Raw genomic sequence first — 25,372 nt, 5'->3', positions numbered from 1 at the left:
ATAATAATAATAATAATAATAATAATAATAATATGATACATTTTGTAATAATATATTTTTAAATAATAATAATAAATATGATAATAATAATAATAATAATAATAAATTTAATAATAATAAATTTATTTATAAAGCACTTTCAGGCAAAGTGCTGTACATAGAGATAAAATCAACTTGACAATAAAAACATCAGAGAATCCACATATACAAACATACTGAGACAATACAAATAAACATCAGTAAAACAATTTAAGACTCATATGTAACAGTAAACAAGTGGGTCTTCAGCTGTGCTTTAAATACATCGATGGAAGATGCCTGCCTGATTTCAACAGGTAGACTGTTCCATAATGTCGGTGCACGGAAAGAAAAAGCCCGTTCCCCGACCGTCTTTTTTCGGACCTTTGGGACGCTAAGAAGCCCAGTCCCCTGAGAACGCAAGGCACGAGTGGGGACATATGGGTTTACCAAATTTGATAGGTAAGAAGGGGCAATGCCATTTTCAATTTTATATGTTAGCAGCAGCACCTTAAAGTCTGCTCTAACATGAACAGGTAGCCAGTGAAGAGAGGCCAGCACTGGAGTAATATGCTCATATCTACTCGCTCTGGTCAGAACACGAGCTGCTGCATTCTGTACCATCTGCAGACCATGAAGGCTCTTCTTTGACAAACCTGACAAAAGGACATTACAATAATCTAAACGTGACGAAACAAAAGCATGAATTAGGACCTCAGCATCCTGTGTCGATAGAACTGGTCTAATCTTGGCAATATTTCTGAGGTGGAAAAAGGCCACTCTGGTCACCTCTTTAACATGGAACTCGAACGAAAGAGTTTGATCAAAGACCACACCTAGGTTTTTAACTCTATCTTTACAAAGAATAACACAGTCACCTAAAGACAAAGCGAAATTATCAAACAGAGGATTGAGTTTTGCTGGCCCAATAACCATCATTTCTGTCTTTGCAGAGTTCAGAAGCAGAAAATTTGTTGAAAGCCAGCTCCTAACAGCTGAAAGACAGGCCTGAAGTTTATTAGTGTCAGATCCACTATGGAGGACCAACGGCATGTATAACTGTAAATCATCTGCATAACAATGAAAAGAGATCCCAAAAGAATGTAGAATTTGGCCCAAGGGTGTCAGATAAAGAGAAAACAACAGTGGACCCAGTACAGACCCCTGTGGTACCCCATGCCTAACAGCACAGGACTCAGAGAACACATTGTTAAAGAAAACACGTTGAGATCTCTCTGACAGGTACGACCTCAGCCACTGGAGCACCTGGCCTGAGATGCCAAAATAATTTTCAAGTCTGTCCAGTAAAATACAGTGATCCACCGTATCAAAAGCAGAACTTAAATCCAGCAACAACAGAACAGATGACGCCTCCGAGTCAACATTTAGTAACAAATCATTCACCACTTTTGTCAGCGCAGTTTCTGTGGAGTGATTCACCCTAAAGGCTGACTGAAGAGGCTCAAAAAGATTATTACATGACAAATACTTCAAAAGCTGATTCGAGACCACTTTCTCAAACACTTTTGACAAAAAGGACAAGTTTGAGACGGGCCTATAATTAGTTAGGGAGTCAGCGTCCAGACCAGGCTTCTTCAACAAGGGTTTAACAATGGCAGATTTAAAACAGACTGGGAAAACTCCAGTGGAAAGCGATACATTCAAAATATACAATACATAAGAGCCTAAGGTGGACCAGAGCTCCTTAATAACCCACGCTGGCAGAGGATCAAGAGAGCAAGTCGTACACCGAGCCGCCATGACAACCTTGGTGAGACTATCTAAAGAAATAGGCTCAAATTCAAAGAAGCCTACACCACCATAGATGGGACAAGTAACTAATCCCTCTGCTTTGTCATACATATAATAATAATAAAATTAATATTAATAATAATATTAATATTAATAATAATAATAATAATAATAATAATATGATACATTTTATAATAATACATTTTAAATAATAATGATAATAATAAATATGATAAAAATACATATGATAATAATAATGATAATAATAATAATAATAATAATAATAATAATAATAATAACAGTATATTAATAATTCATTTAAAATAATAATAATAATAAATATGATAATAATAATGATGATGATAATAATGATAATAACAATAATATTTTTAGTAATAACATTTATGATAATAATCATAATAATAATAGTAACAATAATAATATGATAATAAAAGTAATTAAAATAATAGTAGTAGTAATAGTAATAATAATATTAATAATAATAAGGATTTTTTATAATAATACATAAATAATAATAATAACAATAATAAAATAAATATGAGAAGAATTATGATAATAATAATAATAATAATAATAAATATAATAATAATAATAATGATATTAGTAACAATAATGATAACAATAATAATAATTACAATTATAGTAGTAATTGTTATAATAGTAACAATTATAATAATACATTTTTAAATAATAATAATAACAATAATAATGATAATAATAAGTATGATCACAAAATTTACAAAAGATTAACATAATATTAGTTATAATTACAAAATTATTATTATTATTATTGTTATTTTTATTATTATTATTAGTAGTAGTAGTAGTAGTAGTAGTAGTAGTAGTATTGCTATTGTTGTTGTTGTTATTATTATATTTATTATTTTCATTATTATTATTATCATATTGCTGACCTTCAGGGGCCCTCTATTTGGCTGGTCCCCAGAAAGCTCTGGTCCTTGTTCCATCCTTGTTCCTGCCTGGCTCTGCTGCATTTTGGGTTGTGCTAACAAGAATATTTAAGTATGTTTACCTGCTTAAGATGGTGAAGGTTGTAACTTTTATGCTTGCTTAAACTGGCATTGACATGCTAGAATCAATCTCAGCACAGACTTTAAGTGCTGCTATCACAGCCTTAGACACTGGTGGCCTAAGGCTCTTAGTTTATTTGTGAATACATCATTTTATTTGTTGGAAGCCCAATGTGATGAAAAAATGGTTGTGTTTATTTTTCAAGAGGCAGATTTTTGATGGAAATCTAAGCTAACGTAAATCTCCCCGCTCGTCTCTCTCTGTCTTCCAGGATCCGTCCTCAGCTGGCCAAAGAGAAGATCGAGGGCTGCCACATCTGCACCTATGTGATGCCAGGGGAGCCGCAAGTGGTGCTGGGTAAAGACAAGGCCTTCACCTACGACCATGTCTTCGATATGGACTCCCAGCAGGACGCTATCTACACCCACTGCACAGAAAGACTTATCGAGGGCTGCTTCGAGGGCTATAATGCCACCATCTTTGCATATGGACAGGTTGGTCAGCCTATCTCTTCGTTAACTTGATCAGCACAGCAGCAGACTGTGCAGACATCATGGCTTCAGGGGAAGAAGCCTCTTATAGCATGTAAAGATTTATGGCAGCATGTGACATGAAGCTGATTTCATTTCATATCAGCAGACAAGCCATGAGGGAGCGAGCCGGTCTCACAGCTGCAACAACTGTGTCAATACGTTATCAGCTGACATGTTCCAACCTGTTCCAGCCTCTGAGCTTCATATTGGCTCTGATAGATTAGTGAGAGAGGGGGCGAGAGGGAAGGAGCTTCTTACCCAATCAGAGCACATGTGAACAGATTGCTTCACTTCATACCAGACCAGGCAAAATGTCAAAACATCTCTGAGAGACATTAAGCAGACGAACCACCATCCTGCTGGCTGACAGCTCTGCGGTTAAGAGAAATGTGCTTATCACTTATGCGTCTCATGTCTGTCCAGTTCATATGAAGCTACTCTTATTTTCATGACTCGTTATATCCTAACGTTTTTAACTGCTAGAAATTAGACTTTTGTGCTGCTGAACATGTAAAAAGCCATATTATCACCATGAGTTTCTCTCCTTTTATGCCCATAGCAGCCAATGACTCAGAGGGATTCTTTGCAGCATGAGATGGTTCATTGTCATGCTTGAAGATCATTTTGCTACAGAAGGCACGGTTCTTCTTTTTGTACCATGATAGAAAGTGGTCAGTCAGAAACTCTATATACTTTGCCGAGGTCATTTTCACACCTTCAGGGACCCTAAAGGGGCCTATCAGCTCTCTCCTCATGATTCCAGCCCAAAACTTGACTCCGCCCCCTCCTTGCTGACGTCACAGCCTTGCTGGGACATGGTGGCCATCCACCAACCATCCACTACTCCTCCATCTGGACCATCCAGGGTTGCACGGCACTCATCAGTCAACAAGACTGTTTGAAAATGAGTCTTCATGTATTTCTGGGCCCACTGCAACCGTTTCTGCTTGTGAGCATTGGTTAGGGGGGGCTGAATAGTAGGTTTATGCACGACTGCAAGCCTCTGGAGGATCCTACACCTTGAGGTTGGTGGGACTCCAGAGGCACCAGCAGCTTCAAATACCTGTTTGCTGCTTTGTAATGGCGTTTTAGCATCTGCTCTCTTAATCTGATGAATTTGTCCATCAGAAACCTTCCTCATTATGCCTTTACCTGCAGGAACCCGTCTGTGCTCTGAATCAGACACAAATTTCTTCACAGTACGATGATCATGCTTAAGTTTTCCTGAAATATCTCATGTTTTCACTCCTTGTCCAAGGCATTGCACTATTTGAGGCTTTTCAGCAGAGAGATCCTTTTTCTTCCCCACATTGCTGAAACCTGTGGCCTGCTTAATAATGTGGAACTTAAAAAATTAAAGGTTTATGACACTAAAAACCAATTTGCATATGCTGTGTATAGCTGCTGGCAGGTTCACGGATCAAATGACTCTCAGGAGTGTGGAGGCCACATGCAGGGGTGACTTCCTGTAGATTTCTGTGATGCATTTAGGGGTGATAAATCTCTCTATGTAAAAATATAAATACTTGTATTTTTCAATGCAGTTTCCTTTAGGATGACCCAACATTCCTCTCACCAAAGCTCCTTTTGCTGCGGTTTTCTTCCATGCAGCTGACGCTTTAGTTGACCTATAACAATCAAGCTTTCCCTCTCCTTATTCTTCCCCTTCTCTCGTCTCATTATTCTCGTCTCACAATGTTCCTGCAGCTCTTGTATTCCTGTCAAAGGGCCTTTCATGGAGCGCAGTTGAGGCCGCGCACACAACCCCGAACTCTCTCACACACTCACAATGAATCTGTGTGTGCAAACAGTGACCAGACAGGTGGAGTCTTATAGAATAAAACGGACAAACACACTGTTGTATCTTTCACACACACATGCACACACACAGATTTTCTAATACACAGTGGGGAGGAGAGGGGTGGGGCTACACTTTAAGTCCTATGTTTCATTCCTCTTTCTGTCACCATGACAACCACCCGATTCCAACCCCCCATTAGGGAAACTTCTGCATAGTTGAATAGCTGAGTATTATAGTGAAGAAACCTGAATTTTATGTTGAAAGACAATGATAACCCAACCCTCTTGTCTTCTGCCCCACATCCAGACCGGTTCAGGGAAGACCTACACCATGGGAACTGGCTTCGACGTCAACATCGGAGAGGACGAGCTGGGTATCATTCCCCGGGCGGTCAACCATCTGTTCAGAGGGATTGAGGAGCGCAGACAGGCTGCCACCGAGCAGGGCAAGCCGGTCCCAGAGTTCAAGATCAACGCTCAGTTCCTAGAGGTGCACAAAACACCCAGAAGCTCAGAAACTCAAAACATGTAGTCCACTTAAAGTCCATTAGTTAGATGTAGCGAGAACTTGCTGACAGCAAGGGGTCAAAGGTTACTAGGGGGTGTAGTTAAAACAACCAGATGACCCTGCAGCTATTAAACTATCATTAATCTGTCTCTGTAGTCAGTTACTGGCTTTATTTTTAACATCCATCAGGGAGCTGCTAACAGCTGCTGAGGAAAAATGAGGCTGCAGATAAATAAGTGTATTGTCTGTTTATAAATGATCAGTCCTGTCCTCTTTCCTTCAATCTATCCCCAGCTGTACAACGAGGAGGTTCTGGACTTATTCGACTCAACACGAGACATTGAAGCCAGGAAACAGAGATCCAACATCAAAATCCATGAGGACGCAAACGGAGGCATCTACACTGTGGGGGTCACCACTCGCACCGTGACCTCTGCGGCAGAGGTCAGGCCTTGGCTATCACACAGGAATTATATCTAGATCACAGCCCTGCAGCTATGAAATACTACATGATTTATCCGGACTCCTGCAGATCTTTGAAGTGTCTTAAACAGTCTTGAATTGCACATTTGAAACCGTGTTTTCATGATGTTCCTCAACTCTCCTGTAACAGATGATGCAGTGTCTGAAGCTGGGCGCTCTGTCTCGTACCACCGCCAGCACTCAGATGAACGTCCAGAGTTCCCGCTCCCACGCCATCTTCACCATCCACTTGTGTCAAGTCCGAGTCTGCTCTGTTGATAACAATGTAAGCCCTCTGACAAAGCCCCCGTGCCCTCCCTGGCATGTACAGATCCTTGTGTTGATTTTTATTTCACTCCTCCTCCTTTCTTTAGGACAATGAGACGGACAACCGCCTAGCTAATGATTCAGACATCAACGAGTTCGAGACGCTGACAGCCAAGTTCCACTTTGTGGACCTGGCTGGTTCTGAAAGACTGAAGAGAACTGGAGCAACAGGAGACAGAGCCAAAGAAGGCATCTCCATCAACTGTGGGCTGGTGAGGAAGACACGCGGGCTACAGGACCAGCAGTAGAGATTTTATATCAGAGTGCAGTCAAAGCGTTACTCATGATTAACAGCTGTGATGTTACATTACCTGCAAGACTCTTTGAATTCTCATATCCACTATTGTGGCTGTCTGCTCATTTTTTTGGAGCAACAGCGCCCCCATGTGGCCAGAACAAAGAGAAAACAGTTCCGACCAACACAATAACACAATGTTCCCTTTAAAACAGTGTTACTCAACCCTGCTCAGACAAAGAGCCAAACTGTTGAAAAATTGATTTGCAAGAGCCACAATCTAAGTGGTGAAAAGTGACCATTAAAATAAGTTAAAGGTGGCAAAAATGGTCAAAAAGCGGTAATCACTGGGAGAAAAGTGGCAAAAATGGGTGGGGAGTGACCAAAACATGAGTTGAAGGTGGCAAAAATGGTCCAAAAGTGGCAAAAGTGTGGCAAAAATGGTCCAAAAGTGGCAAAAGCGTGGCAAAAATGAGTAAAAAGTGACTTAAATGGGCAAAAATCAGGAGAAAGGGTGGAAAAAAAGGGCAAAAAGTGGCATTTAATTGTAAAAGGCAGCTTAAATGGGCGAGAAGTAGCAAAAATAGGCAAAAGGGGCAAAAAATTGCAACAAGCAGGATAAAAGTGTCAAAAATGGTGAAAAGTGACAAAAAGAAGTGGCAAAAGTGGGCTTTCAGTGGCTAAAACTGTGAAAATAGGGGTCAAAAAAGGGAGAAAAGTGGCACAAAAGGGCAGAAAGTGGCAAAAGTTGTCAAAAAGTGGCAAAAAATATGGCAAAAAATGAGTGGAAAGTCACTATAATGGGACAAATCAGCACAAAGGTGGGAAAATGGGCAAAAAAGAGGCATTTAATTGTAAAAAGCAGGATAAAAATGTCAAAAATTGTCTAAAAATGGCAAAAATGGGCTAAAAGCAGTAAAAGCAGCAAAAAATTGCAAATAAGGGCAATGGAAATATATTTACAAAAACAGAGGTTGTCAATTAAAGCCTACTGTGTAAGTGTCAGAAACAAACTGATTAATGTTACTTGCAATGGATAATTTCTGAGGTCAGATTTTCCTATGAAAAGTTTTCTGGGGGGATAATATTTCAAATTACGGCATAAAAGAGCCACAAATCATCACAAAAGAGCCACAAATCATCACAAAAGAGCCACAAATCTTCACAAAAGAGCCACAGATCTTCAAAAAAGAGCCACAAATCTTCACAAGGAGCCACATGTTGAGTATCACTGCTCTAAAATCTACCATTGTGCAAGTCCACCAGACATATTTCTACATTTTTGCATGTGATGCAATTTTTGGGAGTATTTTTAATAGTGCAAAAAAAACAGAAAAAAAGAAAGAAAGAAAATCATTTATTTTTATTCACATATATTTCAAAATACAGAAATTGCACAGCTGTATCTCTCAGATTTGTAAATGTAAAAACGTTACAAATATCCTTTGGAACCACAGGAAGTTTATTTGGAGTCTGTTCATAACTGGCTTTTTGAGAATTTTGTAACCTGTAAAAAAACGAGCCATATGAGTAGTTTGACTCTTCATCCAATGCTGTAATTAGTTTGAAAGCTTCGCACCAGCTCTAAAACCATTTGGGGTGACCAGGTTTTTGCGAGTCCATAACTACATATGTGTGGAAGTGTGTCAGAGGTGTGTGTCATGGATGTCTGGTGTGTGTGGGTTGTGTGTCTGAGTGTTTTTGTAAAAAAGTAGGGGTGAAACGAGAGCGAGGGTGAGTATGTGTGCAGGCTAAGTTCTTCTGTGTATTCTGTGGAAAAAACTACAACTCTTGGGAAAATATGCCACTTCCTGTTGTGTGTGTGTGTGTGTGTGGGGCAGCTATCAGATAGGGACACGTAAGAATCATGTGACAGGTCATGCCCACAATGTGATGACGTTTATTTCAATGTAGGAAGTGCTTTAAATACTTGTGGTCTCGTTTTTTTAAAGATTTTTGTTTTATTGTGTATTTTTACAAATCCATCACTGCAAGGAAAAAGCGCTCTGAAACACGGGGAATGTGTGAAATGTTACTGTAACTCCCCAGATTTATATATATGCAAAAAGAATGATTGATCTATCGTATCCGCTTTCAAATCTACCGCCATTCAAAAATGAATTAGCTAATGGTAGCACTGGATCTGTTTTGTGTATTCCCTATCCTTGAAAGCCCTGAAATGTGTCCAAGCATCAGTTAAGGTGATTTTCCTCTTGTCTTACCTCAGCTTGCTTTGGGGAATGTCATCAGTGCTCTGGGAGATCGGAGTAAGCGTTCCACCCATGTGCCTTACAGAGATTCCAAACTGACCCGCCTGTTACAGGATTCGTTGGGTGGTAACAGGTTTGTAGGCTTCATTCCTCTGGTAATAATGCAAAATTATAATGTGATTCTGTGGATGTTGACATAACAATGACTTACCTGCAGCTGAAAGTTCTACATAAAAATTCAGACCCGTAGAATCAGGGCTGCTACACTGATACTCTGAGTTAAAGAAGTCCAGATGCATCCTGCAGGTGTGTCAGTAGAAATGTTCTTCAGTACCACTGAAAGCAGGAATCAGCATTGGTGTCTACATAGAGTGGCTATTAAAAATATCCACCTCCTCTAAAGTGAATGAGCTAATTCAACAGAGGTCCAGGGGACAGTTGGTGCTCCTAGTCTCACAATGAGTGAAATGTGTCAGTATTCATGGCTACCATTACACCATGAAGACAAAAGAACACTCCAAGCAACTCAGAGAAAAGGTTATGGAGACAAAAACATTTCCAAGGCTCTGAACATCTCCACAAACACACCATCCCCTCTGTGGAGCACGCTGGTGGCAGCATCATGCTGTGGGGATGCTTTTCTACAGCCTGCCCTGGAAGGCTTGTAAAGGTAGAGGGTAAAATGAATGCGGCCAAATATAGGAAAACCCCTGAGGAAAATTTTATTCAGTCTGCACGAGAACTACGGCTTGGGAGAAGATTTATTTTCCAGTCAGACAATGAGCCGAAGCATCCAGAGAAAGCTACACAGAAATGGTTTAAAGACAACGAGGAGAATGTTCTGGAGAGGCCGAGTCAAAGACCAGACCTCAGTCCAAGAGAGAATAGTGGAAATTGGGCTTTAAAAGGGCTGTCCATGTTTGATCCCTGTACAACCTGACAGAGCTTGATCAGTTTAGCAGAGAAGAATGGAGAAAAATCCCAGAGTCCAGATGTTTGATCCTGACTGAGACCTATCCACACAGACTCAGAGAGACTGAGACCTATCCACACAGACTCAGAGAGACTGAGACCTATCCACACAGACTCAGAGAGACTGAGACCTATCCACACAGACTCAGAGAGACTGAGACCTATCCACACAGACTCAGAGAGACTGAGACCTATCCACACAGACTCAGAGAGACTGAGACCTATCCACACAGACTCAGAGAGACTGAGACCTATCCACACAGACTCAGAGAGACTGAGACCTATCCACACAGACTCAGAGAGACTGAGACCTATCCACACAGACTCAGAGAGACTGAGACCTATCCACACAGACTCAGAGAGACTGAGACCTATCCACACAGACTCAGAGCTGAGACTGCAGACAGAGGAGACTCTACTAAATACTAACATGAAGGGGTTGAATATTTATGCAGTCATTTATTTTATTTTACGTTATACGCTTTTATTTAAGTGACATTAATTTGAAGAATCTGTTTTCACTTTGGGCTACATGGTGGTGCAGGGGTTAGCTGTTGCCTCTCAGTAATAAGTTTCTTGTGCTCCTGGTCAGGGTCTTTCTGAGCGGAGTTTGCATGTTCTCCCCGTGTGTGCGTAGGTTCTCTCTGGGTACTCCAGCTTCCTCCAACCACCAAAAACATGCTCATTGGTTTAATTGATCGTAGATGGCCGTAGACGTGAATGTCTGTCTCTAGCTGTTTCTCAAAGCCAAAGCCAAGGTCTATCATAGTGGCTTGTCTGTGCATGTAGACCGACTGACTGTATCTGCACCCAGTTAGCCTGCTAGCCAGACCTTTGTCTGATTGGCCAGTGCGTCTAGGGCTCCATTTGATTGGTCAAAAGATGCATCCTGATGAATGCATGTCCCATCACCTCTCAGGCATCTTCTGGGATGAGTTTGAAGTGCATTTTCATATCACAGTGAGAGGAAAGGAATTAAATGTTCAGCCCTAATATTCAGATTTATCCTCCAGCTGTAGGGTTAGGCACTTTGCACTGGATAAACTAAAGATGTTTACAGTATATACATATTATACAGATATTATACATATATTCAGTTACAGTATACTGAATCTGATTTATCATCTAAATTACCAAACATAATCAATTTAAGTAATTAATGCAGTAATCATTTGATTTCATTTAAAATTAGTTTCAAATAGTGTCTCTAATTTCATTTGTTTACAGTGCAGTAAAAAAGTTTTCAAGTAGATGTGGAGCCCTTTAAGGAGTCTGAAAAACAATTCTTTTCTCCAGTCAAACGATGATGATCGCCTGCATCAGTCCATCAGACCGGGACTTTATGGAGACCCTGAACACTCTGAAGTATGCCAATAGAGCCCGGAACATCAAGAACAAGGTGGTGGTGAACCAGGACAGAGCCAGCCAGCAGATCAGCGCCTTGAGGACTGAGATCGCTCGCCTGCAGATGGAGCTGATGGAGTATAAGACGGTAAGAAGGAAGAGGATAAGAGAAAAGTAGACAGAATAAAATTATTGCTAAAGGCACAGTGTGGAAAAAACATCATTAACTGCCCTGCCTGCTGCTCAGGGAAAGCGGATGGTGGGCGAGGATGGCATGGAGGGCATCAACGACCTTGTCCATGAAAACTCGATGCTGCAGACAGAGAACAACAACCTGAGGGTGAGAGTGAAGGCCATGCAGGAAACCATCGATTCCCAGAGGGCCAGACTCACACAGATCCTCAGTGACCAGGCCAACCAGGCTCTGGCTAAAGCAGGTGGGCACTACGACAGCAGAGACTCTTTAGTTGTCCATACTGATGTGTTAGAGAGCCTTATAGTTCAGATAAAAGCACCAACATTTCTTTTACTTCATTTACTATTTCAACTGGCAGGATTGGCATTTTTATTATTACAACTGAATACAGCAGAAAAACCCAAGAAGGACGCTCATGTTTTTCAGGCTTTCAGTCATGAATTCATTCTGGGCTCTCCAAAAGTTCATGTGTCACCAAATCCTTCCACATATATCCTATTTGATTAAAGGTCGTAATATGCAAAGTACATTGTTTCAGGCTTTTCTAGCAAAAATATGCAAGAGTACCTGGATGCAGCCGAGGACCTCCACTGGACAATCGCTGCCATATCTCATCTTCTAATACCGGAAGCCACTTGAACTGAACATGTTCTTCGTTGTTTTGTTCGTACGTTGCCGCCTTATTAATAGAGGCAGGTCGCCAGACATAATATGCGACGGGAGATTGGCTGGCTGGCCAGACGTCTAAGTCGGTGCCATGTTGGCAGAGGCAGGTCTGCTACGTAATGCAATATAAGTAGATGAGGAATACGTTTTTGGAAAAATCACATCCATAAAAGACAATATAATGGCTCAGCACTCTTCTTCCCAGCTTTCGTATCAGAATATAGTGGACTTGCCTCTGCCAACATGGCAGCAATGGCAACATCCTGCCAGCCAGCCGATCTCCCATCACATATTATGTCTCTGATCAGTGATACAGGAATTTGGATCATAAATCAAAACATTAAAATTTATGTGATGTATAAACAAAACAACGAAGGAGAAGTTCAGTTCAAGTGACTTCCGGTATTAGAAGATGAGATATGGCGGCGATCGTCCGACATACGGAATGAAGTGGCGGTCCTCCGCTGCATCCAGGTCCCTCTGAAAATATGTGCCCCTGGCCTGTCCACAAACCCCCTAAGAATCAGAAAAATCCATTCCCTCCTCCCTCTTTCTCCACCTTTCAGAAAACGTGCTGAAACACGACGTTCTCCCCTCATGATGTCATGTGAAGAGTTAGCCCCGCCCCCAGGTTCAGTTTGCCCTCCCCTTGGAGGAAAGTTCTGCCCACATCCATTAAGCCACATCCATTTCCTGCCTGTGAGGGGTGGAGTCAGACAGCTCATTAACATTTAAAGCCACAGAAACAGCTCATTCTGAGCAGGGCTGAAACAGAGGAGTTTATAGACACGCAAACATCCAACACTGGAGTGTTTTTACAGCAACAAACTTCACAGGCATGTTTTGGCGACCTCTGAGATGGATATAAACTTGTCTTAAAGGGGTCAAATATGTGACCTTTAAAGAGTTCTTTTGATGGTTGTGAATTTACTTTATCTGGAAAATCCAAGTACATAAAAATGCATTTCTCTTCCACCACAACTAACAATTCACCAAGAACTAATGTCTAAACGGAGCTGATTTTTCTTTTCCTAGGTGAAGGCAGTGAAGAAATCGGGAACATGATCCAGAACTACATCAAAGAAATCGAGGAGCTGCGGTGTGTTTGTTTTCTGATCTAATATTTTTTAATGAGCAACCCTTTCACAACTCTCAGCACTGGCTGGGCAATTAATCACAAATAAGATTAAAACACAGTTTGGCCTGCTGCAGTTTTCAAATCGCAGAAGTTGAAATATTTCTTTAACTTGAAAATTGTCAGAATACCAGTTTAATAAATCCATGTTTTGCAGAGGCAGAGATTTTATGCATATTATGCAAACATTCAAGTATAAATTGTTTTGTAATGGTTTACAAAAATCCTCCTTTTTGTGTTTTATGTATGTTTTTCTTCATCAAAATGAGTGGCATAAAAATGATAGTGCCCTAAACAAAGCAAATGACATCACATTTGCAATATGAGCAAAAATAGTTAGCTCATTCTATCTAAAACTGATGAAGCCTAGCGTTAAATGCAGCTGGTAGCTTGAATTTTTAGAAAAATACACAACATTACCGCATATTAAATCGCAATATTTGGGAAAAAATTCGCCCTAGGCACATGCACACCGGCCCAGTGTTTCTGTGGTTGTGCTCTGAAAGAATAAAGAACATCAATCTTGACTGAAGGAGCGATTCATCAGCATATTTAGAAGCCTCAGTGCTTGGGTGGATTGACAATAATCACATTTGACGTTCTCCGACCCACAGAGCCAAACTTCTAGAAAGCGAGGCTGTGGCCGAGAACCTCAGGAAGAATCTGTCCCGTGCCTCTACTCGCTCCTCGCTGTATGGCGGCCCTGGATCCTTCTCCACCCTCCTCGCCCCTGAAAAGGAGGCCAGTGAGGTCATTGAGATGGCCAAGAAGGACCTGGAGAAGCTCAGGAGAAAGGAGAAAAAGAAGAAGAAGAGGTATGGCGGAGCCCTCTGTTGCTCTAAATAAACATTTTAATGTTCACAGTTTCCTCAGGGCTGAATAAGAACGGCACAAGAATGATGATATCACCAGCCTCAGCCAAAGCATGAGGCCTTTTGGGGGATTTCCTACTTGGTATGCCTTTAGATGAATAAAAATGAACTAAGTCAGCCTTTTATGTGACAGTTATGAGTAGCATGCTGCAGAGCAGAGAGCATTTCTCCTTGTTTCTGAGTGTATTGGTTTAGTTTTTATTACTCACAGGGGTCAAGTTGTCATCACATTTAAATAATCCAGTTTGTAAATGTTCATGGCAAGATTTTAAGCCACATCTGCCCCATCTGCATCTCCATGAAGGGCTCATCATTTGAACACAGTGTTTGTCTCTACGCTCACCTTTTTCTGCTCTCTCACTCTCTGTTTCCCTCTATCCTGTGATACGCCCCTCATTTGTCCCACCTTCGGCCTGTCTGCCTCCTCTTCTTTCTCCTTACCTCTGCACCTCGCCATCCTCACCCCTATCCTTCCACATTCCTCCCTGAAGACTAAGGCGATATGAAGAAAATCTGCACCAAGAGGTTGAACACACCAGGTTTGCTACATCCTATCCAGGATTGGGTCAAGTCTGAAACCTCTTCAATTACCAGCAGTGCAGATTCTGAAAATGCACGGAGTAATTGGAAGGATTTCAGCTGATTGTTGACCTGGCTCCAAATCCACATTTCTCTCTAAGCTCCCGTGCTAACTGATCTCTAACTTCTTCTGCACCTACAGGTGGCATAGACTCCTGAGGGAAGCAGATATCTAAACCTCCTTTTAACCCTCTGGCTTGTCTCTCTCTTCCTCTTCACTGCACACAGCAAGATGTTGACCACATCCCATTATGAATGGCTTCTTAAACACTTATGAATTGGAGTTAAGAAAATTGCTGAAGTTAAAATATGGTCAACAAATCTTTGATGTGTGTGGCAGCCCTTCTGGAAAATAAATCAGATTCTATTATCTTGTCAAAATTGTGTCTTTCTGTGTTTCATGTGTATTCCTCCATGCAATTTCAATTTAAATCACCCATTCATCAACACTGATTCTGCATCCGCTCATGATCTGATCTGTGTAGAATCATTTGCATGCACGTGACCCGTACGTTTAAATTGCACCTTACTCTGAACTAACAGACTGAATGTGGCGTCTTTTTCTCTAACCCTCTTTTCCCGTTTCAGTGCTGTCAAAGAAGAAATGCCAGACAACGAGCACGAGCGAGGCAACGACGAGGCCGAGCTGGTAGGTGGACAATCCTTCAAGCCAGTGTTACTCAACCCTGCTCAACAAAAGAGCCGAAATGTTGAAAAATACCTTTGCAAGAGCCACAATCTAAGTGTTGAAGGATGGCAAAAATGGGTAAAGGTGGCAATAAAAATATGTTAAAGGTGGCAAAAATGGGTAAAAGTGGTAATAAATATAAGTTAAAGGTGGTAAAAATGGATAAAAGTGGCAATAAAAATAAGTTACAGGCAGTAAAAATGGATAAAAGTGGTAATAAATATAAGTTAAAGGTGGTAAAAATGGATAAAAGTGGCAATAAAAATAAGTTACAGGCAGTAAAAATGGGTAAAAGTGGTAATAAATACAAGTTAAAGGTGGCATAAATGGATAAAAGTGGTAATAAATATAAGGTAAAGGTGGTAAAAATGGATAAAAGTGGTAATAAAAATAAGTTACAGGTAGTAAAAATGGATAAAAGTGGTAATAAATATAAGTTAAAGGTGGCATAAATGGGTAAAAGTGGTAATAAATACAAGTTAAAGGTGGCATAAATGGATAAAAGTGGTAATAAATATAAGTTAAAGGTGGCATAAATGGGTAAAAGTGGTAATAAATACAAGTTAAAGGTGGCAAAAATGGGTAAAAGTGGCAATAAAAATATGTATAAGGTGGCAAAAATGGTCAAAAGCTACAAAAACAAAATGAAAATGATTGAAAAGTGACTAAAACAGGCAAACAGCAGCAAAGAAGTTTGGAAAAATGGGTGAAAATGGGCATAGTAGGCATAAAGTGGCAAAAATGGTCAAAACCATGGCAAAATGAGTGAAAGGTGACTAAAAATTAGCAAAAAGTGGCAAACATAGGGGTATAGTGGCATTTAAAGTCAGCATAAATTGGTGAAAAGTGGCAAAAACAATGTTACCTGAAATTTCCACACCATCAAAAAGTTTTGAACTGTTACACCCAGAAAGCCTCTGAGTTTTTGTCACTATTTGCAGTGCAAGAACTCACAACTGATAGCCACAGCCTGCTGGAAAACCCTCTGATATCGCTGGATTAAAACAACTCTGCAAAGAAGAGTGGGCAGAGTTCCTCCACAGTGATGTGAAAGACAAGACTGCCAGTTATCACAAACGCTTGCTGGCAGTTATTGCCACCAAGGTTGGAACAACCAGTAACTAGGTTTAAGACTTGTTCCCATAGGGCCAGGTTGGTTTTAATGTTCAGAAACATTTCAGTGTGACGAATAATTATAGTTGCAAAAAAGGGGAAAAATGCAAAAAGCAGAATAAAAGAGGCAAACTCTGGTGAAAGAGGGCGCAAACTGGATTAAAAGTGGGTGAAAGTGGCATAAAGAAGTGGCCAAAGTAGGCTTAAAACAGTAACAATGGATTACAAGGGGCAAAAAAAAGAAAAAAGGGGCCAAAATTGCAAATAAGGTCAATGGAAAAATACTGACAACAATTATTGTTTGACAGTTAAAGCCACCTGTACATTTGTGGTAAACAAACCGATTAATGTGACTTGCATGGATAATTTCTGAGGTCAAAGTTTCCCTTTTTAAAGGTTTTCTGGGAGAGTAACATTTTAATTTAAGACACTAAAGAGCTTGTAGCTCAAGAGCCCTGAGTTGAGTATCACTGCTTTAAGCAGTCCTGGAGTTATTCATAGAAATATGCTCATTAGAATGTATTTTCATCATCTTCCTCGTTTGTTCTGCTAGGAGGTGAGTGACCATGAAGAGGGCGAGGATGCAGATGGAGAGGAGGAGGACTTCGACATGGCAGGAGACGAGACGTCTGATGAGTCTGACTCTGAAGAGCTGGAGGAGAAAGGTCAAATTTCCCAGCACAGCTTTGGGTCGACATTAGCGGATCAAAGAAAGCCTGGAATGGTATTTGGGGATGAAATTTAAGAAACACGTCAATCTAATCCTGTGTTTTTGTGCAGAAAACGTCCAGGCTGATCTCGCCAACATCACCTGTGAGATCGCCATCAAGCAGAAGCTGATAGACGAGCTGGAGAACAGCCAACGGCGTCTGCACACTCTGAAACAGCAGTATGAGCAGAAGCTGATGATGCTGCAGAACAAGATCAAGGACACTCAGCTGGAGAGGGACAAGGTGCTGCATAACATGGGTAAGACACGCATGCATGCAGACGTGTATTCGTACATAAAAGCTCCCACCTTAAAACACAAACAGTTACAGAGATGTTCCTCCTTGTATTTCCAGGTGCAGTGGAGTCTGGCACTGAGGAGAAGGCCAAGCGGATCAGAGCTGAGTATGAGAGGAAGCTGAGCTCCATGAACAAAGAGCTCCAGAAGCTCCAGTCAGCTCAGAAAGAGCACGCCCGCCTGCTGAAGAACCAATCACAGTACGAGAAGCAGCTGAAGAAGCTGCAGCTGGACGTGACAGAGATGAAGAAGACCAAGGTGAAGGAGCTCACTGGAGTCAAACATTTATTTTTCCTTTCTCTTCACACTTGCAGTGCTGATTCTCTGGTGTGGTGTTTGTCCACTAGGTGGCACTGATGCGCCAGATGAGGGAGCAGCAGGAGAGAAACAAGGCCGTGGAGTGTAGAAGAAACCGGGAGATTGCATCTCTGAAGAAAGACCAGCGCCGAGCAGAAGTCAGAGAACTCTAAATTCACTTTTTTAATGATTAACTAAAGCATTATCACTTTAAATGTAGTTATGTTACATTAGAATGAAAGCATATTTCATCTATCATAAATAAATACACTGTAACCCAGGACTGAAATGAAGCTCATGTAGCTGGTTAATTCTTTTACTGACTTCTTAATAAAGGATACGGTTTATAAGCTCTGTTCCTTCATGTCTACTAACAGTACCAGCTGAAGCAGATGGAGGCCCAAAAGAGACAACAGGAGCTGATCCTTCGCAGGAAGAATGAGGAGGTACGTTACAGAGACTCTGAACAGTCTGCTTGTTTGGTTAGTTTTTATGTGGCTTTTCTGCAGAGGCTGACTTTACTATTAGGCAAAGCTCTGGACTACTAAGGGCCCCCAGAAAGGAACAACTAAAGTTGCATTTCCATCAGATGGAGTAGGGGAGACCGGGGGAAACTGCAACATTTTTCACATTTTCCTTCATAACCCACAGATTATGTGGAATACATACGCCATTCTTAAATATAAGAGGCATCTATATTTGCACTAGTTGCTGCATTTAACTCATAAAGGTATGACTGTTTTGTTCAGTTCAGTCAAAGTAGACTGGGTGTTACAATTGCCCCCATTATGGTTATTGTAAAACTGACCATAAACGTCATATTTACCCTCCATATGTCAGATTAGGGTTAGCTCTAAAGCAGTGGTTTTCAAGGCACACCAAAACCATGTCAATACAAACCAACCTCTCACATGTCAGAGTAAATAAAGTGAACAGCAGTAGTTCAGGCAGGCCATGCACAGAGTCAGAGGCTGCCATATAACTGAGATCAGCTGATCTCACACGAGCCCTCAGCTGATGTAAGGCTGATTCATTCTGAACATGCTACCGGCAAATCACACTCATGCTGCCAGTCCTCCACCCCAGCTCCTCCCTCATTCTAACTTCATCAGCGTCATCCTGTTGTCATGAAGTCTGCTCTGCTCTGGGTTGGTTATTGCTTCTCTCCCTGCCCCAGGCTTTCATTGTAGGCACAGAAAAAGCAGGGACATGTGCTGTTCCTGCTCGATGCTTACAATGTAGGCCTTTTTTTAATGAGTTTTAGTGTTAGTTTAGTTTTTTGGGGCATGTGGGACACCTGTCAAGGGCCAGACCCGAAAGGGCTCTTCACTTTTTATTTAATTTATTCAATTTTTATGTTTGTATACAACTCAGGACCTAAAATGTACCATTGAGTGAAATCTGCAGTCAAATCAGGTCACGTCACTCTCTGCGGGCCTGAGTGTTCATGTCAGACAGTCTGCTGCTGCCAAAGACTAAAACTGAGGAGATTTTAGTTCGTTTTGGCAGCACAGAATTTATTTTAGTTAGTTTTGGTTTTTCCTCATAAAGTTCAGTTTTTATTTAGTTTTAGTCAATCAAAATGATTTTTACCTTTTAGTTTTAGTTTTTTTTATTTAGTTTTAGTCAATCAAAATGATTTTTACCTTTTAGTTTTAGTTTTTTTATTTAGTTTTAGTCAATCAAAATGATTTTTACCTTTTAGTTTTAGTTTTTTTATTTAGTTTTAGTCAATCAAAATGATTTTTACCTTTTAGTTTTAGTTTTTTTATTTAGTTTTAGTCAATCAAAATGATTTTTACCTTTTAGTTTTAGTTTTTTTATTTAGTTTTAGTCAATCAAAATGATTTTTACCTTTTAGTTTTAGTTTTTTAGTTAGTTTTAGTTCACTATGATAACCTTGATGAGAGGCGGCAGCATTCTACTTTTATAAAAAGTTTGTGACGTAGGTTTCTACGTCACATAAGCTCCGCCTTTTCAGAAAAGATTTCTCAGAGCAGATGTCTGTTTGAGCTAATTAAAAGCCATGAAATGCAGACTGTTATCAGTTTGGTGCAGAAATAACACCAACATAGTTCAGTCAGATACTTCAGTGTAAAGCTGAAAAGAAATGTTAAAGTGTTCACTTCTTCTTTAAGGAACATTTTCAACCAGGTTGATGCGAGCCTTCAGGCCTAATTTATCCTCTTTTCCTGCACTGGCTTTCACTCTATCTGCTTGATATTTTAAGGGCTGAACACATCAGTTAAGTGTGACATACAAAATAAACTTGGCCCTGTTATAATGGCATTAAAGCTTGAATTGATAAATGTAAAAATGACATAATTATCTCTTTTTTTGTTACGTTTTCTGTTCAAAAAACACCAAAAACAAGTCATTCAGTGTAACTGTTTAACAAATATTTTATGATGATTATTATACAAAAATATGATCAAATGTATATTTGGACATCACTAAAATGTAGAAAAAAGATGTTGAATAATGTGTTACTCAAATAAACACACAACCTCAGTATTCTAATGCTCTATTTGTTTACCAGGTGACATTTTAAAATAGGCCTGAAGATTTCTTTCACCTGATAAACAGTCATTTCAGTCGGTTTCATATCTAGCTACAGGTAGGACTTTCTCTGACAGATAAGAGTTTTAAAGTTAGGAGAATAATGGATGTGGAGGCCCCCCAGTGTCCCCCCTGGGGCCCCAGAACTCCTAAATCCACCCCTGCTGACATGCAAACTTACTCCCTCCCTCTGAACTGAAGGTTACAGCCCTGAGGCGGCAGGTGAGGCCCGTGTCTGGGAAGGTGAGCAGGAGAGTGAGCGTACCTGAATCTCACCATGAGCCATCACAAAGAGCCACACTAGGAAGGACGCACACCTCTGGAGCGTCTCCGTCCAATGGAGCCAGGTACTGAGCTCTGATATGAGCGTTGAAGTGTGTGTTTTTCTTTGGATGTGTGTGTGTGTTTAGAATTCTAAAGCAATCTCTCCTCAGGAGTTCCCCTGTCCGGATGGGGAGGATCTACTTCAGCAGAAATGCCAGGGCTAAATGGCAGACGCTGGAGCGACGCATCAGTGACATCATAATGCAGAGGATGACCATCTCTAACATGGAGACGGATATGAACAGGCTGCTGAAGGTAGCTCGTCATTTTTACCCATGAACCTTTGAGACCTCTGTTTGTAATCTGATCTGTACTTTTAAACATCAAATATACTCTTTTCTCACACGGCTGTTTTCATTCCTCCCTCCTACCCTGGACTACCTCCCCCTGATCGCTGCCGCTCACCATAGCAACGAGAGGAGCTGACCAGGCGGAAGGAGCGAGTGTTCAGAAAGAGAGAAAAGATGGCGGTGGAGGGTGCAGACGCTGACCGCTCCCTGACCTCCCTGAATGAGGAGCTGGAGTCTCTGAGCGCCAACATAGACTATATCAACGACAGCATCGCTGACTGCCAGGCAAACATCATGCAGATGGAGGAGGCCAAGGTGAGCTGGTGTGGATGTTTATGAATGTGGGGTTCAACCTTAGACTGGGCATGTTTAAACTCTGTTAACAATGATGTGTGCCACTCCCTCATTATCCTGCACATGTCTGCTGGACCGCTGCCTTCAGAATGATTACACTCCTCCATCACACTAACAGCTCTCTGCACCTGCATGCACATACCAGTCAACATGATAATGGCTCCAAGAACAGCAGCCACCGGCAGTGACGGCCATTAATGCAGCTAAATGCTAACAAGCATGTTATCTGAAACACTCTCTCAGCATGGCCTTACAGCAGGGGTGTCAAACTCGAGGCCCAGGGACCAAATACGGCCCATGGTCATATCCTATTCTTATTATAACTGGCCCTAGAATATGGGTCTGCAGATTTACTCCAGTATAAAAGTATGTAAACGTAACCATGATGATATCACATGTCCTTAAGTCATAAAAACGTGAAAAAATAAAGAGTAAAAATAATTCAACTAAAAGAAATGCCGGAAGAGAAATTCATTTGATTTTTCATTTCATTTTTTCAATTTTGCATTGCATAATTATGATGTTAATTGATTATTTGGGCTTTCATCTCATACTTTGACCATTTTCAATTTATTATTTTGACTTTATCTAATAATTTTGGCTTTCTCTATTATAATTTTGTCTTTTTATATCATATTTAACTTTGTAAAGTTAGTATTTTGACTCTTTAGCTCATATTTTGACCTTTTCAATTTATTATTTTAAATTTTTGTCTCATATTTTAACCTTTACAATATATAATTTTGACGTTATCTTATATTTTTGGCTTTTTGTGTTTATAATTTTGACCTTTTATATCATATTTTGACTTTGTAAATTTATTATTTCAGCCTTTATCTCATATTTCGACATTTTAGGAGCACCATTTTAACTTGTACGTCACATTTTTGCCTTAAAACATGATTGTGACGTTCTTTTTTATATATTTCCCTTTTTAAAGATTTATTTTTGGGATTTTTTGTGCCTTTGTTAGACAGAGGAGGACAGTGGATGGAGTCAGAAACAGGGTCAAGAGTGGGGGGAGACATGCAGTGAAGGGCCTCCAGCCAGATTCAAACCCAGGCCGCCCGCGTACATGGGGAGCGCCTTTAACCACTAGGCCACCTGCTCCCCAGATAAATGTATTTGTCTTTTTAAAGCATTAATTTAACATCTAATTTTGTGTTTTGACCTTTTGAACTAATAAGTTTGACTTTTTATCTCAGATTAGGAGCCTTTCAACTAATCATTTTGACTTTTAAATCTCAGAACCATTTTTCATCAGTGCTAGTTTTTTCCCCATGATTTATTACTGGTGACCCTGTTAGGCCCTCAGGTTAGACTTTAATTCAGAATCCCTTGCCTTACAGGCTAAAATGTCACATTTACACTGGAAACTCCATCCTTTCTTTTAATAATCCCATTAGAGCTGAGAGGATGAGCATGCACAGGTCATAGAGTTGGGAAAATGTAAGAAATGTGCAGTAATAACTGCTTATTTCTGTCCAGGTAGATCCCAGATTCCAGTGACACTTCATGATATTTTTGTTCATTTTAGGCAAATGTTATGTAAGTTAAATTTAGATAGACTATCTGTGTAGATAGAAAATATTAGGCTCGCTACATTCAAGTCTTCTTTACTGTGCTTGTGCACCACTCTTCACGTTTGCATGCTTCCCACAACGGTGTAGTCATGACCTCTGACCTGTGGCCGAGTGTTTTCTAACTTGGATGTGTTTTTTTCTTCCTGCAGGAGGAGGGAGACACGGTGGATGTTAACGCTGTGATCAGCTCATGTAATCTATCAGAGGCACGCTTCCTTTTGGACCATTTCATGACTCTGGCCATCAATAAGGTAACTACCACCCAGTTCCTGACCTGAAATCACATCTTTGATATAAGCAGAGTCTTTGTTACAGGTTCTTACAGTAGAACGAGACAGGTTTATGTGATTATAAATAATATTACCCGCCAGACAAGGTAGCAAGAAGGGTGATATGAGCTAGGAGTCAAGAAAACAATCAAGGGTATAAGGACACATTTATCAAGGGTAGAAGGACACAAGGTAGGAAACTAGTGGATTTCAAAAATATGCACTAACATAAGTCATATCAGAAATGGGTTAAAATGTTTAGTACACCATGTCTGTGGCTAAACTTTGACCTTTAAAGTCTGTGATTGAAATAAGGGGAATGGCAGTAGATGAAGGACATGCAGCTTTACTAAAAATTCTTTTAACATGTTGTTTTGAGTTTAAGTTAAGAAGAATTTTAAGTGTAGGAAAGTTTCCACAGTTTAGTTCAGCTGGAAAAAGCAAAGTTAACCAACATAAATGTGTGAAACACAGCGGACCTTTTCTCCATGACATCTTCCTCGTTTTTGGATCCTCCACCCTGATGTGTGTGTTTCACCTTGGATTTTTCTAAGCTCTATGTACTCAACAGGAATTGTCATGTAAATATACTTATACTTTATCTTGAGTCAGTTTCAACAGATATTAGAGTTTGTTTAACTTGTTTGGTTTAACGGTGTAGCATAAAGACGCTGAAGTAGGAACACTTACCCTGCTACTGAAGCTCAGAGCTCATGGGGTTTCTGTTTTTCTAAGAGTTAAAAAAATGGATTGGCTGCTGGCTCTCTGTGTTAAATCTGTCCAATAACATGATGGCTTACTTCACTGATCATCAACTGGCAGCCAGAGGGCCGTATCAGGCCCCCTAAAGCTTCCTGTCCGGCCCCCAGAAGATCTTTACATTCAGAAAGGAGGAAGAGAAGATGTTCTGTTTTAAGAGTATCTTTGGCTTTAAATGTCTGCAGCTGTTAATCCAACCCAAACATTAATATTGAAATAGTTTTAGAATGACCTAAATTTTGGTCTGTTTTTACAGAAAGTCACTTGTCAGCCACTGTTACTAAATATTTTTTTTTAAATGTGTTAAGACTGGCAGAAATTTAGCAAAAATGTCCAGATAAAGTGTTGAAAAGAGGTTAAAGAGTGGCAAAAATGGGTGGTAAGTGTCAGAATGGGTTGTAGAGCGGCACAAAAGGACAACAATTAGCAGAAAAAGTGGTGAAAGGAGGTTAAAATGTGGCAAAAATTGGTACAAGAGGAAAAAAGGGGCAAAATTGTTTTGAAATGGGTTAAAAGAAGCAAAATAAGTGCAAAAAAAGTAATGAGAAGGGCTTAAAATAGGCAAAAATAGATGAAAGTGGCAAAATTGATAAGAGAGGCACAAAGAGGGTAAAACATGCAGGAAAAGTGGTTTAAAAGGGTTAAAGAATGGCAAAAATGGATTAAAGAGGCTAAAAGTGGCCAGTTGAATCATGAATGGGTTAAAAGTGGAAAAAAATATAGCAAAAATATCCTGACAAAGCAGTGAAAGGATTAAAGAGTGGCAAAGAGTGTAAAGTGGCAAAAGTTGGTTTAAAAGTGGCAAAAAATGATTTTAAAAATGGGTTGAGTGGTTAAAATGTTTCAGAAATGGTCGAATAAAGTAGTGAAAAGGGGTTAAAAGTACCAAAATGAGTTAATATTGGTGCTAAATCACAACTGTTGAGGGCCCGTTTCCCCTGGATTTTCAGGGGCCCATTCTCTGGGATTTTCAGGGGCCCATTCTCTGGGATTTTAAGGGGCCCATTCTCTGGGATTTTCAGGGGCCCAGCCAGCTCTGTGGGCGGCCCGTCTCTGTGTGTCCTGCTGTGTTATAGTTAATAGGGTAGCTCTCACTGTCAATACTTAAAAATATCCTGCGCTTTCAAAGAAAATACAAATACTACTGCAATGATATGTTAATCAGACCAAAATATTCATTTAGTTTTTGTTTATTTGAAAGTCCGGCCCCCAGAGTCTCTGTGAAGACTAAACCTGGCCCTTGTGTACTTGATGACTTCCAGGGTCTACAGGCCTCTCAGAAGGAGTCCCAGCTGAAGGTGATGGAGGGCCGCTTAAAGCAGACGGAGATCAACAGCGCCACCCAGAACCAGCTGCTGTTCCACATGCTGAAGGAGAAAGCGGAGATCAACCCAGAGCTGGACGCCCTGCTGGGCAGCGCCCTGCAGGGTAGGAAACAGATCAGCGTTTCTCTGAGCATGTCTCTTCT

The 25,372-nt window shown here is 40.4% G+C and overlaps 1 protein-coding gene across 2 annotated transcripts in view; it reads left to right on the top strand.

The window, feature by feature from the left end:
• The window catches only part of LOC121505667 (kinesin-like protein KIF21A), a 58,781-nt gene that overhangs the window by 24,523 nt on the left and 8,886 nt on the right, over positions 1–25,372 (top strand). Inside the window, exons 2-22 of one of the 2 annotated variants that reach the window (XM_041781161.1) lie at positions 3,095–3,317; positions 5,464–5,646; positions 5,959–6,108; positions 6,278–6,412; positions 6,501–6,665; positions 8,916–9,031; positions 11,167–11,362; positions 11,462–11,651; positions 13,112–13,175; positions 13,826–14,026; positions 15,251–15,311; positions 17,020–17,128; positions 17,244–17,432; positions 17,528–17,727; positions 17,817–17,924; positions 18,144–18,212; positions 20,527–20,672; positions 20,760–20,904; positions 21,060–21,254; positions 23,026–23,127; positions 25,167–25,332. In XM_041781161.1, the coding sequence (XP_041637095.1) occupies positions 3,095–3,317; positions 5,464–5,646; positions 5,959–6,108; positions 6,278–6,412; positions 6,501–6,665; positions 8,916–9,031; positions 11,167–11,362; positions 11,462–11,651; positions 13,112–13,175; positions 13,826–14,026; positions 15,251–15,311; positions 17,020–17,128; positions 17,244–17,432; positions 17,528–17,727; positions 17,817–17,924; positions 18,144–18,212; positions 20,527–20,672; positions 20,760–20,904; positions 21,060–21,254; positions 23,026–23,127; positions 25,167–25,332 (3,113 nt within the window). Of the gene's footprint in view, positions 1–3,094; positions 3,318–5,463; positions 5,647–5,958; positions 6,109–6,277; positions 6,413–6,500; positions 6,666–8,915; positions 9,032–11,166; positions 11,363–11,461; positions 11,652–13,111; positions 13,176–13,825; positions 14,027–15,250; positions 15,312–17,016; positions 17,129–17,243; positions 17,433–17,527; positions 17,728–17,816; positions 17,925–18,143; positions 18,213–20,526; positions 20,673–20,759; positions 20,905–21,059; positions 21,255–23,025; positions 23,128–25,166; positions 25,333–25,372 lie in introns of both variants that reach the window. The other variant, XM_041781160.1, reaches the window with a different exon arrangement.

This window comes from Cheilinus undulatus, linkage group 23 (genome assembly GCF_018320785.1).
Source record: "Cheilinus undulatus linkage group 23, ASM1832078v1, whole genome shotgun sequence".
Classification (NCBI taxonomy): domain Eukaryota; kingdom Metazoa; phylum Chordata; class Actinopteri; order Labriformes; family Labridae; genus Cheilinus; species Cheilinus undulatus.
The sequence above is the reverse complement of the archived record's forward strand: the minus strand, read 5'-3'. Positions and strand labels throughout refer to the sequence as shown.